This window comes from Somniosus microcephalus, chromosome 2 (assembly GCF_052327205.1).
Source record: "Somniosus microcephalus isolate GS21.2 chromosome 2, FLI_Smic_1.0, whole genome shotgun sequence".
NCBI lineage: Eukaryota > Metazoa > Chordata > Chondrichthyes > Squaliformes > Somniosidae > Somniosus > Somniosus microcephalus.
Window position 1 is genome coordinate 346334270 of NC_140988.1, and position 17320 is coordinate 346351589.

Genomic DNA, 17320 nt, shown 5'->3' on the forward strand with positions numbered 1-17320 from the left:
AAGAGGGCGCTAATGGGGGCGCAAAGCAACTAGCACCTGGGCGCGGCGATGTTTGCACCGCTCGCGAAATTAGACATTTTGCGGCGGCACTAAACACTACTGCCACGATCTCCTGCGCTGGCAGATCGTGACGTCAGTCGAGTGCGCAACGCCCCGGTAGCGCCCTGGACTGGATATTGAGTGGCGCCCCCTGCCTTACCGCCTGCCGCTAGCAACGACAGGTTGAGGGGCGCATTTTGCAGTCAGAAAGGGACTGGGGGAGCGCTATTTAAAGGTGGCTGCTTCCTGCCTTTTTTTGTTGGCGACATTTTTGCACCACGCATTCTGAGAGAGAGAGAGAGACTTCTGGAGAGATTCAATGCTGTGTGAAGGAGTTTTGGGGACTGAGCAGCACTTTGCAGGTTCATTTTGATTTGCCCTTAGTTGTATCGATTTAGAAGAGATTGTGGGGGCAGCACTTTGAGCTCTTTCCCTGGGTCTCTCCATTGTTCTTTCCAGCAGATTTGATGTACAGGTCTCTCCAGGCCGAGATTCAAGGCTGCAATGAGCAGGATGTGGATTGAGAGCAAAATCAACCCTCCCCTTTAAGATAAAAACAGAAAATGCTGGAGAAACTCAGCATGTCAAGCAGCATCTGTGAAGAGAGAAACAGTCAACGTTTCAGGTCGATGACCTTTTGTCAGAACTCACCTTTAAGAACTGGCCGGCGCCAGTGTGTCTGTGTTCCATTGCTGACTGACATCACATGAGCTTCGCCAGTGCTCTGAGGTAGCGCCTCGCTCCTCGGCCTTTGTGCCTTAAGACAGGTGTGAAGCACCTGATTTCGTGCTCCAATCACCTCCAAGGGCGATAAAAGCCAAGTTTGCCGTCGGAGGCAATAATTAGCGCCAGGCGCTAAACTTTGCGCACGGCCGATAATGGCGCCCCAAACGGGGCAATACTGAATTTTCCACTTGAGGACAAGACCAGAACTAGGGGCCATAAATATAAGATAGTCACTGATAAATCCAATTGGGAATTCAGGAGAAGCTTCTTTACCCAGAGAGTGGTTAAAATGTGGAACTCGCTATCACAGGGAGTGGTTGAAGAGAATAGCATAGATGCATTTAAGGGGAAGCTAGATAAGCACGAGAGAGAAAGGAATAGAAGGATATTTTGATAGGGTTAGATGAAGAGGGGTGGGAGGAGGCTCGTGTGGAGCATAAACACCAGCATTGACCTGTTGGGCCGAATGGCCTGTTTCCGTGCTGTATATACTTTGTAATACTTTGTATTGTGGTTCAATAGCAAAGGATTCACATGGTAACATGTACCACCTGACTGAAACACAGTCTGTAACTGGATCGTTGCATAGTCCAATGGTACATTTAACCTGCAGCGGCCATGCTGAGACCAGTGGCTCTCTTATTGGTTCCAGCCAGGCAATGCCTTGTTCATGCAATCTGGCTCCAAGTAGAATTTTCTTGCCCAGGTGTGCTTATGTGCATCCGTATTCCGAGCATTTAAAGTTCTAAGGAGATGATTATGTGAGGCTCTGCTGGCATAGATGTGGGCAGCACGGGCAAGGCAGTATTTATTGCCCACCCCTAGTTGCCCTGAGGGCATTAAGAGCCAACCACATGGTGTGGGACTGGAGTTACATGTAGGCCAGACCAGGTAGAGGTGGCAGGTTCTCTTCTCTAATGCGCACATTGGAACAGGGATAGACCATTCAGTGACTCGAGCTTGTGAATCAGTTGGGTTTTTACAGTCATCCAGCCTGGTCATTTTATCTGGTGCCAGTGCCCGAATTAGCAGATTTATTGAATCCAATTTCACAAATTGTCATGGTGGAATTTGAACTCACGCCTCTGGGTTGCTGGTCCAGCAGCCACTAGGCTACCACAGTTCGGCAAAACTTTAGTTGCAAATTGGCATTGTAAAAAAAGCTGTTAGTAACATCTTGTAATATACAACTACTGGAAAGTTCCCAATAAATTACACAGTTTGATATGGCTATATAGTTTAAAAGCCAGGTGCCGCAGATTCATTAAACGCGCAGTATATATATTCACATTAATATAAGTAGGGCCTCTTTGGGGTGAGATGGCTCCAAAATAACATGCCTGGCAATGGAGTCAACCTTCCGTGGTAGACTCGGTAATCCAGATAGCTAAGCAGTGCTTTAGGACATTGTTGATGATTAACCAGCCAGCTTAGTTCACCAATGGAGCGTGAATGGGACGATCTGTCACTGGGAGCTAGGATTCATCCCACTCCGTTTCGGATAACCCCACAAACCAGCGCCCTAACGGGTAAGGATTGCACTAGATGGACAAGGAGTGGGAAGCAGTGATCTCTACTAGTAAGCGGCCCAGTTTTAGGTGGTTAAACCCCAGCAGTACCCTTGCACAAGATTGGGGCTTCCTAAGCCTTCACTCAGTCAACCTGTGCCTAAGGTCTATGGACTTAGATCAATGTAGTGTGTCCCTCTGTGTAAAAGGTATACAATCCACACTGGGAAAACAGAACCTCTACCTGTCTGGATTTCTCCTTAACGTTCGAAGATTCATAAACATGATGATGGATTTCCACGTGAGTCAGATACCCATCGATCAAATAAAATGATATTCATAAACTGCAAGTATTTGTACCGGAAACATATTGCATTTTTAAGACACAAGTGATGAATAAGACACCTGAGGTTTTCCTTCTGTTGGACAAAGTACAAAACAATTAATCTTAAACAGTACGTTCCTGTGTATCCTTATTCTGTTAGCTGACACCGGATCAAGGATGTTATAAATGTGGTTTACTCTCAGTGGAGTGAGCCTGTGGCTTGGAAATGTAAAGCCAATAGGAATAAAGCTTCCATGATGAAATGCTAAGCTCTCCTTGCTGGCTGATCACAGAAGCACAGAAGGAGGCCTTTCAGCCTATTGTGCCTGTGCCGGCTCTTTGAACGAGCTATCCAATTAGTCCCATTCCCCTGCCCTTTCCCTACTGCCCTGCAAAAATGTTCCCCTTCTAGTATATATTATTATTGAATCTGTTTTGCCCACCCTTTTAGGCAGTGCATTCCAGATCATAATAAGTCGCTGTGCAAAAAAAAGTCTCCTCATCTCGCCTCTGCTTCTTTTGCCAATGACCTTAAATCTGTGTCCTCTAGTTACCGACACTTCTGCCACAATCTTGTTCTGAAAGAAATCCAGCCACTTGCAAGAAAACAGCATTTCTTTGGCAGTTTGTGTTCCAAAAAATGTTCAGCATGCAAATATCTCCTGGGACGACCTACAACGTATTGACAGGATGCAACTTGGGCCAGTGCTTGATATTCTGTAGATAGACTGGGGGGTTTTTCTGCTTGAGAGCCTTGCGTCTCACTGCTTCTTTTCTCAGTGGCGCTGACTAATCTTGAGACATCTCGATGAAAATGGGACATTTGAAATACAAGCCCTGGTGTCTTGTCAGAGATTAAAATTTAGTTGTTACGCGTCAGCCCTTAATGACAGCGCCCCATACTTCCAGTTCCAGGTTCTACTATCCTTCACTCAAGACTAGGCATCACCTTGTTATGACGGGGAGCATGATGATCCATCCTATCCTGTTCCACTGTTAGATCCAAAACAGTGAGTCCCACGAACAACCAAAAGATGCTCGTTTACCTATCTGAATTGCCTATTGGTATAACCACCAGTTGTGAATGATTCATTTTTACCAAGAATGCTTCACTCTGACCAAGAATGCAAAGAAATGAGGACCATGCCAAACCAAAATTCACTTGTACAGCTTTTGTAGACTAGCCCTTGCTCTATTGCACTTCCTATTAAATTGATAATCAGTTTAATGCTCATTTCCTTCTTTACTGCAATTATTATCACCTACCTGCCTTCATCAAAGTCATTTTGCCTTTACAGTCTGGGTTTGTAAATAAAGTTGCTGCCATTTAATTTTGGATGAAGCAATACTGAATTATTGCTTGGGTCAGTTCTTCATCATCATGTATATCAACATTTCCAGTCCCATTTGCAATTCGGACTTAGTCTGATTTTAGCTGGGTATCAAAATCCGGGGTGTAAATTCTCTCACCTGCAACCTCTCCCCAATGCAGCCTTTTTTGTTTCTCCCTGTTTCATCAATTCTTCAATAGGCATTGCTCCGCTGAATTTTCCTCTCTTGTTTTTCCTGAGCTGCAAATGCAATATCCGACACATCCAGCACCTTCCCTGTGTCAAATTCAAAACTCATCATATTGTCTCCTACTGTAACCTATTCTTTCCCAGCACCTCAGAACTGTGGAGCTCCTTTGCATCCATTAGGCTCCCTTTCATAAGAACATAAGAAATAGGAGCAGGACATTCGGCCCTTCGCGCCTGCTCAATAAGATCATGGCTGATCTTCTGCTCCACTTTCCCGCACTATCCCCACATCCCTTAATTCCCTTAGTATCCGAAAATCTATCGATCTCTGTCTTGAATATACTCAACGAATGCACGTCCACAGCTCTCTGGGGTAGAGAATTCCAAAGATTCACAACCCTTTGAAGAAATTTCTCCTCATCTCAGTCCTAAATGGCCACCCCCTTATTCTGAGACTGGGGGGAATTTTGCAGGGGGTTGGGGGGGGGGCAGAAGCGGGCACGATCGGTGGGGGGTTGGGTGGGAAAGTGTTTTTGTTTGACAGCGGGTTGGGACACTGCTGTCAACCCGCCACCACGTGCCTTTACCAAATGTTGGGTCTGGCAGCGCTGAGCAAACCCGACACACAGCGGCGGGGGAGGCAATTGACATCATTAGTGGCTTTGTTTCCAGCTTTTTGATTTTGACAGCTCGCCCACCGGTTTCCCTCTGTGCCGAGATCTTGTCAGTGAAGCTGAGGTGGGAGGTCAGTGGCCATTGAATCAACTGATGAGTTGACAGCTTCAAATGTCAACTCAAAGCTCCCAGCTGATTCTGATATCTTCCCTTAAACACCTGGGCCTAGATTTTCAGTATAGACAGTTTTGGGGCGCTAACCTTAGCGCCCGCCCGAAGTTAGCGCCCGCCCCAAAGTAGCGCCCCGTTGCCGGAAATTCAGTGGCTTCGCCCTAAGAGGTTGGTGGAGCGCTAAAAGAGGCGTTCCACTACTATCTTTAGGTGCTAAGCCGGCGGTGCAGAGCGCTGCGCACGGCAGACACTCTGGTGCCAGTGAGCTCTTAAAGGGGAAGGGTGCATGTGTTTTTTTGCAAAGGCAGAGTCTGGGGGGGAAAAGACGAAGATGATGATGATGATGATGACGATGACGAGGAGGAGGAGGAGGAGGAGGAAACATAAATACACCGTTCACTGGAGCCTTCCACACAACACATGCAGACTGCCTTTTATAGTGCAGGAGGAGTGCCCTTTAATTTGCGCTCCCCAGGGTGTGTTGCGTTCCATTTTACAAACGCTCTGGACGCCAGCCGCACAATGGGGCGGTCCGACTGAAGTTTGGATTCGGGGCGGCCAAAGGGCGTTGCACGAGGATGTGACGTCATTTTCTGCGCGCGCATCCAGGCGGCCGCTAAACTTTGCGCCGGCGCTAACGGGCAACTTAATTTGGGGCGGGGCGCAAACTGCGCTGCGCCCGGGCGCTACATGCATAGCGCCCGAAAATCACTTAAGGCGCTAACTGCTGGCGCAAGCAACTGAAAATCTAGCCCCAGCTTCTCTAAACTGCATTTCCACTATAGATTCAGGATGCTGCAAGTCTTTACACAAGTCTCCATCCAGTCTAACCTCATTACCTCTCTCACCATTCACAGATCACTTCTGTCATCTCTACTTCTCCTGCTATCTATTCCATCAGCATCGGTGCCCTTTATACTGTCTCACCTTGGTCCTCAGAATCCCATCACGATCAGCCTGAACACCAGCATCACCAGGCACACCAACAGCACCAACAACAACACCAACCTTCTCCGCAATCACCTGATGCTGCACAGGACACAGGGCATCAACACCCGACCACATTGCTGCCCGGGGTGCCAGGGATGACCTCACCATAGCCACATTTACTTCACCTAATACTGTACACCCTGGCTGCCACATGATGCACCAGGTTGGCACCACCCCACACCAACACCATAAAGCATCCCTACAATGCCCAAGCCATTCCTTTCCCACTCATCACCATTGCGGGGGATACTGTTATGTCTCAACATTCACTGCAACTCACTAAGCCACTTCCAAAGGTGCACACAAATCTGTCCAAGAACACAAAGTGTTGAAAATAAAGATTTCAATGTTTGACAACACATTAACAGAAACTTCACATGAACATTGGCTAAAACACCCAAGTGCCTAGCCTTGTGTGTTGTTAGTTGGTATAATTGCACTAGGATAAGGGTGAGTGTGAGTGGTGGCGAGTGAGATGGGGATGTGATAATGTAGATAGAGAGGGATGGGTGGGGGTGTAAGGTAAGTTGGTGTAAGTAAGGATGTGCAGGAGTAGGGTAGGGAAGGCAGAGTGATGGGGATGTGAGGAGAAACACAGCAGGATGAGGTTGAGTGTGGCATTGCAGTAATGTTTCGTGATCTACTAAGATGAATTGAAAGGTTTGCACCACTGTAGCCTGGTCCTCCTGACAACACCCCTGCTTGTGCCCTCCTGTGCAATGTGCAACCAGGCTGCGTTGATCTCCTGGGGAGGTCTCTTCCGCCCATTGGAAGGGAAGAGAACCTCCCTGCGTGCTGTGACTCCCTCCATAAGCATATGGAGGGAGTCATGGGAGAGCCTGGGTACAGCCCTGCACCTTTGTGCAGTGCTTGTCAGTGTTTGCAGCACCTCAATACTGTAGAACACTGACAGCACAACTGTCAAAATCAATTTTTGCCTAGTCCCTTTAAGGAAACCGGCTGATGATGTGTCATCAAATGAAGTCATCAGACCCGCTTCCTTCAATTGGCCGGGAAGCACGCTGGGCGGGGGAGAAAATCATTCTACACAGTGGGCTGGAGCAGGCAGCGAGGCCTGAACCCGCCACCAGCGTCGCCCGCCACGGACCCGCCAAGTTAGTGACCCCTAGTTCTAGACTCCAGCCAAGGGAAACATCCTCCCAGTATCCCAGAATCATTTACAGTCTTCAAAAATAAAAAAAGGTTGGCGTCATCTGTTCACTATTTTTTAATTTACCTTGTCATCCATATTTTTAACCCTGGTGATGTTCTGTGCTATGGGCCTCGACACTAGTACCTGCTGCTTCCTCTGTTTTAGCCAATTCCTTAGCCACCTCCAAGTTCTACCCTTTGCCTAGTGTTGGTGGATAGAATCATAGAATGTTGCCTTTGGCCCAGCAAGTCTGTGCTGGTGTTTTCTCCACATGAGCCACTCTAATCTAATTCCTACCACATAAGTGGTTATGTTACTGGACTAAAATCCACAGGCCTGGACTAATAAGCTAGAGAATGCATGTTCTTTCTTCCTTATTCAGTCTTGAGGTGTGGGCGTCGCTGGCAAGGCTGGCATTTATTACTCATCTCGAGCTGCCCTTGTACAACTGAGTGGCTTGCTAGCAAATCAGGCCACGTCAGAGGGCAATTAAAAGTCAACCATATGGGTGTGGGACTGGAGTCACATATTGTCCAGACCGGATAAGGATGGTAGGATTCTTTTTCTAGCGGACATTAGCGAACCAGTTGGGCTTTTGCGTAAAGCACCACATAGTGCTTAGCCAAGCTGTTTCAGTACAGTTACAACACTAGCTCCTACCCGACAATGTGGAAAATTGTAGGTATGTCCTGTTCACAATAAGCAGGACAAATCCAATCCGGCAATTACCACCCTACCTGCCTAATCGTAACCGTCAGCAAAGTGATGGACGGCATCATCAACAGTACTATCAAGTGGCACTTACTCACCTATAACCTGCTCTTCGATGTTCAGTTTGGATTCTTCCAGGACCACTCAGCTCCAGACCTCATTTAGCCTTTGTCCAAACAATTCTATATTTGAATCCCCCCAATCCGGATTCCGCCCCTGCCATAGTGCCGAAACAGCCTTATCAAAGTCACAAATGACATTGTATGTGACTGTGACCGTGGTAAACTATCCCTTCTCATCCTTCTCGACTTGTCAGCAGCCTTTGACACGGTAGACCACACCATCCTCCTCCAACGCCTCTCCTCCCTCATCAAACTGGGTGGGATTGTCCTCGCCTGATTGCACTCCACCCTCGGCGGCCGTGCCTTCAGCTGCCTGGGCTCTAAGCTCTGGAATTCCCTCCGTAAACCTCTCCGCCTCTCCATCTCTCTCTCCTCCTTTAAGGCGCTCCTTGAAACCTACCTCTTTAACCAAGCTTTTGGTCACCTGTCCTAATATCTCCTTATGTGGATCAGTGTCCAATTTTGTTAGATAACGCTCCTGTGAAGCACCTTGGGATGTTTTACTATGTTAAAGGTGCTATATAAATGCAAGTTGTTGTTGTTATTGTTCAACACAAGTGTTGAATTCCAGAGGTGAGGTGAGAGCAAATGCCCTTGCCATCAAGGCAGCATTCAACCAAGTGTGGCACCAAACAGCTCTAGTAAAACTGAAGTCAATGGGGATCAGGACAAAAACTCTCCAGTTGCTCCAGTCATACCTGGCATAAAGAAAGATGGTTGCATAGAAACATAGAAACATAGAAGATAGGAGCAGGAGTAGGCCATTCGGCCCCTCGAGCCTGCTCTGCCATTCAATGAGATCATGGCTGATCATCCAAACTCAGTACCCTGTCCCTGCCTTCTCCCCATATCCCTTGATCCCTTTAGCATTAAGAAATATATCTAACTCCCTCTTGAATATATTCAATGAATTGGCCTCAACTGCCTTCTGTGGTAGAGAATTCCACAGGTTCACCACTCTCTGGGTGAAGAAATTCCTCCTCATCTCTGTCCTAAATGGCTTACCCCTTATCCTTAGATGTGACCCCTGGTTCTGGACTCCCCCTGCCATCGGGAACATCCTTCCTGCATTTGTCTGTCTAGTCCTGTTAGAATTTTATAAGTTTCAATGAGATCCCCTCTCATTCTTCTAAACTCCAGCGAGTATAAGCCCAATCGACCCAACCTCTCCTCATACATCATTCCTGCCACCCCAGGTATCAGTCTGGTGAATCTTCGCTGCACTCCCTCCATGGCAAGAACATCCTTCCTCAGATAAGGCGATCAAAACTGCACATAATACTCAAGGTGTGGTCTCACCAAGGCCCTGTACAACTGCAGCAAGACATCCTTGTTCCTGTACTCAAACCCTCTCGCTACGAAGGCCAACATACCATTTGCCTTCTTAACTGCCTGCTGCACCTGCATGCTTACCTTCAGCGACTGGTGCACAAGTTGCAGTTGTTAGAGGCCACAGAACATCGCTGCAGGAGTTCCTCAAGGCAACGTCTTAGGCCCAACTACCTTCAGCTGCTTCATCAATCACCTCAAAAGGGGGGTTGTTTGCTGATGATTACGTAGTGTTCAGCTCCATTCACAATTGCTCAGATAATGAAGGCAGCAAGACCCGGGCATCATCCAGGCGTAGGCTGATAAGTAGCAAGTAACATTCGCACCACACAAGTCCCAAGCAATGACCATCACCAACAAGAGGTAGTCTAACCACCTCCCCTTGCCGAATTCCCTACCATCAACATCCTGAGGGTCACCATTGACCAGAAACTCAACTGAACTAGCCACACAAATGCCATGGCCACTAAAGCAGAGCAGAGGCTGGATCAAGCCTCTCCACCACCTACAAGGCACAAGTCAGAAGCATAATGGAATACTCTCCACTTACCTGTATGGGTACAGCTGCAACAACACTCAAGAAACTCAATAGCATCCAGGACAAAGCAGTCCGCTTGATCGGCAGCTCATCCTCCAGCTTAATCATCCACTCCCTCCACCACTGGCGCACCTTGGCTGCAGTCTACAAGATGCAGTGCAGCAACTCACCAAGGCTTCTTTGGCGGTACTTCCAAAGCCCGTGACCTCCACTATCTAGAAGGACAAGGGCAGCAGGCGCATAGGAACACCATCACCTCTAAGTTTCCCTCCAAGTCACACACCATCCCGACTTGGAAATTCCTTCATTGTCACTGCGTCAACATTTTGGAACTCACTACCTAACAGCATTCTGGGAGTACCTTCACCACACCGGCTGCAGTGGCTCAAGAAGAAAGCTCACCACCACCTTCTCCAGGGAAATTAAGTCAGAGGGAAAGTGAAGATGAAAATAAGATTGGCAAAGAGAGAATATGAGAGTAGAATGGCAATTAACATAAAAGGGAACCCTAAAATCTTCTACTGGCATGTAAACAGTAAGCGGGTAAGAGGCAGGGTTATGTTATGACTCTATAAATGCTGACCTTATAGAGTCATAGAGTCATAATGGCACAGATGGAGGCCATTCAGCCCATCGAGTCCGTGCCAGCTCTCTGTAGAGCAATCCAGTCAGTGCCACTGCCCCACTCTATCCCCATAGCCCTGCAAGTTTATTTCCCTCAAGTGCCTATCCCCTTGAAAACATCGAGTGTCTCTGCTTCTACCATTTCCATCGGCAGCGAGTTCCAGGTCATCACCACTCGCTGCGTAAAAAAGGTTTTCCTCACATCCCCCATGTATCTCTTGCCCAAAACCTTAAATCTGTGTCCCCTAGTCCTTGTACCATCAACTAGCGGGAACAGCCTATCCCTGCCTAGCCTATCCAAACCCATCATAATCTTGTACACCTCTATCAAATCACCCCTCAACCTCCTTTGCTCTAATGAAAACAAATCCAGCTTCTCCAACCTGTCCTTGTAGCTAAGCTCCCCCATCCCTGGAACCATTCTGGTAAATCTCCTCTGCACCCTCTCAGGGGCCTTCACATCTTTCCTAAAGTGTGGTGACCAGAACTGGACGCATTACTCCAGTTGTGGCCTAACCAGCACTTTATAAAGGTTCAGCATAATTTCTCTACTTTTGTACTCAGTACCTCTATTTATGAAGCCCAAGATCCCATATGATTTGTTAACCACTCTCTCAATATCTCCGACCACCTTCAGGGACGTATGCACATTAACTCCCAGGTCCCTCTGTCCCTGCACACTCTTTAAAACTGTGCCATTAAGTGTATATTGCCTCTCCCTGTTCCTTCTGCCAAAATGCATCACCTCACACTTCTCTGTATTAAATTCCATCTGTCACTTGTCTGCCCATTCTGCCTTGTCAGCAATGCACATATCACGTGAATAAATGTTAACAATAATGATCTGCTCATTTATCTTATTGCTTTTTTGTGGGATTTCTTGTGCACAAATTGACAGTCACGTTTGGTTACATAACAACAGTAATTACACTTCAAAAGTATTTCGTTGGGTTAAAATTTTTTGGGGACTTCGGAAATGTAAAAGGCATTATATAAATATGAGTGGATTTTTCATCAAGGCTCCTTTGACCTGAAAGTGCTCCAGGTATAGTCCCATGCACTGGACCCCCACAGGGTCTCAGTATAGTTCGAAGATGTTTATCCAAATGCCACTTATCTGATTTGACCAGATCATTGATGCTGGGACCTCCCGGTATGCCAGCTGTGTATAATTATTGTATCTTAACATACATCTGTTTCTGTATGGATTAATATTGTTTAATACAGTAGAATGTGGAACTCATATGGGGCCAGCTTATAAATTCACTTTTCCAAATAGGAGTGTTTTTTGAACTGTTCAGATAAACATATCTCACGGTACAGTGCAGCGACTTGTACACCAGTGTGCCTTGTGGATATATAAAACATATCCTTGATGAATATCTGACTTCATGCACACACAGGTCACTTGGTTGGTAATGTCAATGCACAACGATCAAAATGTTCTCCAATCCTTTGCTACGTTAAAGGTGCTATATAAATGCAAGTTGTTGTTGTGTAGAATTACGTTCTCCTGTCTGTGTTGTTCCTTGTTAGAATTACTATAGTTAGCTCAATTTCGAGCCTGAAACAAACTTGAGTGTGGTGCATTGGTATTTCTGTCTTCTAGGACAACTAGGAATGAACTACGAGTGCGGTGACCTGGGCGATTCCTACAGTCACAAGATTTGTGTATGGGCAAAAACCCAAGAGGTTGCAGCTTCTACATCACAGAGAACGTAAGGTCCAGTCAGAGGGATTATAACAGGACCCTAGAAAAGACGAACAGCTCATTACAATACCCTAAACCCTACGGGCTGAATTTTGCTGGCGCTCAGAGGGCGGGTTCAGAGGCAGGTCCGCTGTCAAAATCCAAAAGATTGGCAGCGGGGTGATATCCCACTCTAAACCCGCCTCCTTGTGAGTTTCCCTAGTGCCGGTTCTGCCTGCACTTTGTAGACACAGCACTAAGCAGCGGGACATGCAATTGTGCTTGTTACGAGGGTGTTTAAAGCAATTTAATCACCATTTTACCAGGTACAAAGCATTTTCCAAAGTTTTCCATGAGGTTCCTGTCATTCGGGGATCACGCCAGGTAAGTATGTCGGGCTCTGAATATAATAGAGCCACCTGGTAGACTACTGATGTATATAATAATAAAGCCATATGCAGTACAGTTCTTACCGGAAGCCATGCCGTGCTATTGTATAAATATATATATGCTGTGTCTCAAAATATCACAGAATTGGCGATAAGGATGCGATTGCGGATTCCCTAGCTGAAATTTTTGTTGGAGAATGATCCTGCCAACCGACGGAGGGACTGTTAAAGGTTATTCGTTTTGCAGAAAAACTTAAAAATCCAAGGTAAACTCCGAACACACGTGGCTGAACTGTCGATGTTGCCAGAGTCCAGATGGCCACACCTATAGGAATAATAGGGCACTTGGATGAGCTCCATCGCGACCAAGAGTCTTTCAGAGCATATGTGGAGTGGCTAGAAATGTTTTTCACCGCGAATAGTATCGCCGAAATCCCCGATGATATAAACCATAACCGACTGGTTTTAGAAATGAAACGGGCTGTTTGTTTGACTGAAGCAGGCTCCGAGGTGTATGAAACCCTGAAAAATGTGCTTGTTCCCACCAAGCCAAAGGGCACGCCACTGAAGGAGATCCTAATCAAGTTAGAACAGCACTACAGTCCTGAGCCCCTGGAAATTGCTGAAAGTTATCGTTTTGGAACACGGGATTAATTAAATGACGAGGGTATCAGTGAGTACATTGTAGCTTTAAAAAAGCTATCTATTCGCTATCATTTCGGAAACTTTCAGGACCGAGCTTTGCGTGACCGCTTTGTTTGTGGGTTGAAAAGTGAACGTATCAGAATTAAATTGCTGACAACCCCTAACTTGACTTTTGACTTAGCTTGTCAGACAGCTATGTCGATGGATATGGCCGACCGATACTCCCGAGAGTTCCGCACCAGACAACCGAGGTGAATCGGCTGCGGGCTAAAAGTAAAAGGCAGTTGAGCCCCAAGGCCTCAGCAACTGGCCAAGGTAACAGTGCATTGAAGTCGTGCTATTGGTGCCTGGGACAACACATCGCTCAAAGCTGTTCATATGTGAAAGCAGAGTGTTTCAATGCAAGAAAACTGGGCATCTTGCAAAGGCGTGCCAACAGAAGAGTAAACCGACTGGCAATGCTAGAAGTAGAAATTGCCAGACACTACATACCATTGAAGAGAGCAGGATGAGGAGTTTCTGGCAATTCCCGTCATCCGGAGCACGAAGGTATCTAACAGCGATTCGCAAGGTATCATCGTCCAAGTAGATGCCGCAGGAACCAGATAGCCATGGAAATCGACACTGGTGCATCCATGAGCATAGTAACGGAATCACTATATCGCGACAAGTTGCATGATTATTGACTAGAGAAATCGAAGGTAGAGCTGCGAGGCTACTCAGGAGAGCAAATCCCTGTAGTAGGAAGTGTTACCATACCAGTGAAATACGAGGATCAGTGTCAGAGCTTGCCTCTCATGGGAGTGGCAGGAGACAAGCCTGCCTTGATAGGTAGAAATTGGTTGGGATCACTGAAGCTGGATTGGAATGAGATTTTTCGTGTGGAAGCGAAACTTACATCGAAAGATGATGTCATCAAGCAGTATCCGAAGGTGTTCAGCAAAATGGGCAGTCCAATCCAAGACTACAAGGCGAGAGTCAGAGTGCAGAAGGACGTAAGACCAGTTTACTGCAAGCCATGTCCCGTACCATACGCACTCAAGGAGAAAGTTGAGCAAGAACTCAAAAGACTAGAAACTGAGAACATTATCTCGAAGGTTGTTGTACCTAAGTCAGATGGTAAGGTAAGGTTGTGTGGTGATTATAATGTAACCGAAAACCAGGTTCTAGAGTGTAATCTACCCAATATGTTGCCAAATGTGGAAGATTTGTTCATAACGCTGACAGGTGGCCAGATCTTTTCGAAGTTAGTTCTAACAAACGCCTACTTACAACTTGAGTTAGATGAAGAGTCCAAGTCATGCTTGACTATAAATACTCACCGAGGCCTATATCAGTTCAATAGGCTAATATTTGGAGGGACTTCTGCCCCTGACATATTCCAGGGGGTGATGAACCAAATTTTGCAACGAATTGATGGGGTAGTGTGTTATTTGGATGACATACTAATTTCAGCACCAAACAGGCAAATCCATGATGAGGTGTTGAATGAAGTGCTCAAACGGCTAGAGAAGTATGGAGTACAAGTGACAGCTCACAAGTGTGAGTTGTTTCAAGACTCAGTGGAGTACTTAGGGCACAGAGTAGACAAAGATGGTTTACATCCAACCAAGGGAAAGCTGGATGCAATCAGAAATGCACCCACTCCCAAGAATGTCTCTGAACATCAATAATTTTGGGTCTTTTGAATTATTACGGAAAGTTCCTCCCAAACTTGGCTACATTGTTACATCCACTGAATGAGCTGTTGAGAAAACAGTTCCCTTGGAAGTGGTCAAAAGAATGAGACACAGCATTCAAAGAGTATAAAAGCCAGTTAGTAGAGAGTACCATGTTAGTTCACTATGATGAGGTTATCTTCATGACCGTCACCTGGGAATGTGCTTGACAAACAGCTTTGCACGCAGTTACTTATGGTGGCCAGGTTTAGATAAAGAGGTAGAGTACATAGTCAGTCAGTGTACAACATGTCAATCAGTACTATTAGAGGCATGGAAATGGCCTCCCAGAGTTTGGCAAAGGTTACATGTAGATTTTGCTGAGCTAGAAGAACAACAATTGTTCATAGTGTTAGATAGTCACTCGAAATAGGTAGAGGTGTTTCCGATGCGGATAATAACAACAAGCAAAACACTAGACAATTTGCGAAGATTGTTTTCTTCATACGGCCTCCCAGAAGAAATTGTGTCTGATAATGGGCCACAATTTTGTTCAGAAGAGTTCACACAGTTCATGGGCAGAAATGGTGTGAAACATACCAAAGTTCCACCATACCACCCTGCTTCAAATGGTGCAGCAGAGCGCACAGTACAAATTGTCAAACATGCTCTCATCAAGCAAATGTTGGATCCAAATCCAAAGAAACGTCAATTGTCGTTGGACCACAAGCGGGCAAATTTTCTGATTACCTATCGGAATACTCCTCATACCACTACTGGTAGAAAACCAACAGAGTCGTTTCTCAAACAACAGCCACAAACCAGGTTCTCGTTGTTAAAGCCAAACTTGGCACAGTCCGTAGAAGAGAAACAATCAAGGCAGAAAGAGAGTCATGATAAAGGTAGAGTTTGAGAGAGAAGTGTGAAGTTGAACCAGAAGGTTAGAGTGAAGAACCATCACAATAAATGGTTACCAAGAAGAGTAGTGAAGATATGTGGCCCTCGCACATATTTGGTCAAGATGTTTGATCATGGAAAGGTTAGGTTTGTTCACATTGATCATATCTTACCTACAGATGTGGAAGGAGTTGAAAGTTGGGATGATTCAATTTATTCTGATGAGTCATATAGTATTGTTACAAGTAGAGTAACAGTAGCAAATCCTACATCAGACGTACCAGAAACAAGTCCAAGAGAAAGTCAAAATTTAGGTCTGAGCCTGAGTCAGGCAGACAAACAGTCTGAAAGTGTAAAGAGTCCAAATGTAGATCAAGGTCAGTCCTTGGAGAAAAATTCTCTGCAGGCTCAGCCTAGAATGAATCAAAGTCCTACAACAAGATCTGAAAGTTCTGTTCAAGAAAGAAGGTATCCTCTTCGAAACAGAAAACCAATGGTTAAGTTTAATCTGTAAATATGGAAAATGAGTTCATATCTTTTATTTGTGTTACAGAATTCTATAGTAGAATTTAGAAACATAAAATGGGTTCCATTTGAGAAATGTATACCAAGAGTTGTGTATACCATGCAAGTCATGTACAATGATTATTTGCTATGATTAACTTCTTCAATAAGGAGGGAGAAGTGTAATAGAGCTAACTGGTGGACTACTGATGTATATAATAATAAAGCCATGTGCAGTACAGTTCTTACCAGAAGCCATGTTGTGCTGTTGTATATATATGCTGTGTCTGAAGATATCACACTGATCAACTCTCCATTTGTTTTATTAGGTGATAGCTGCAAAGGTGGTATAAAAGCTACCATTTTACAACTGGTCACTTTCCACTCTCAGAAGCTTCAGCCTTCAGTATTTGGATCACACTTTTGAGCTTTATGCACTTTTGAAGTGTTTGGAGTAATCTCTCTATCCACTGTCACCTCCTTGAAAAAACCTATCTCAACACTGACAGATTACCTCTGTCTTCTCAACCTCACCTGCCATCTATTCCATCAGCATTGGTGCCCTTGACAAAATCTCCCCTTCGTCCACAGAATCCCAACACGATCAGCCCCAACACCAGCATCACCGTGCACACCAGCAGCACCAACACCCACACCAACCTTCTCTGCAATCAATTGATGCTGCACTGGACACAGGCCATCATCGCCCATGCACATTGCTACCCGGGACGCCAGTGATGGCCTCACCATGTCCAGATTTGCTTCACTTAACACTGAACACCCTGGCTGCCACATGATGCACCAGGTTGGCACCACCCCACACCAGCACCATAAAGCATTCCTACAATAGCCAAGCCATTCCTTTCACATTCAGCACCATTGGGGGTGAGGGGGGGGGGGTGGGGGGGGGACGTTATGTCTCACCATTCACTGAAACTCACTTTTATTTTATTCGTTCATTGGATGTGGCCATCACTGGCAAGGCCAGCATTTATTACCCATCCCTAGTTGCCCTTGAGAAGGTGGTGGTGAGCCGCCTTCTTGAACTGCTGCAGTCCTTGTGGTGAAGGTACTCCCACAGTGCTGTTAAGTAGGGAGTTCCACGATTGTGACCCAGTGACGATAAAGGAACAGAATGGTGTCTAATTTGGAGGGGAACTTGGAGG

General features: G+C 46.0%; 1 protein-coding gene across 1 annotated transcript in view; it reads left to right on the forward strand.

Annotated features, from left to right (window-relative positions):
• Positions 1-16408, forward strand: part of atoh8 (atonal bHLH transcription factor 8) — a 33813-nt gene extending 17405 nt beyond the window's left edge. Inside the window, exon 3 of the mRNA XM_085975485.1 lies at positions 11981-16408. Coding sequence (XP_085831611.1) covers positions 11981-11989 — 9 coding nt within the window. The 3' untranslated portion in view covers positions 11990-16408. The remainder of the gene's footprint in view (positions 1-11980) is intronic.
• Positions 16409-17320: the final 912 nt, after the last annotated feature.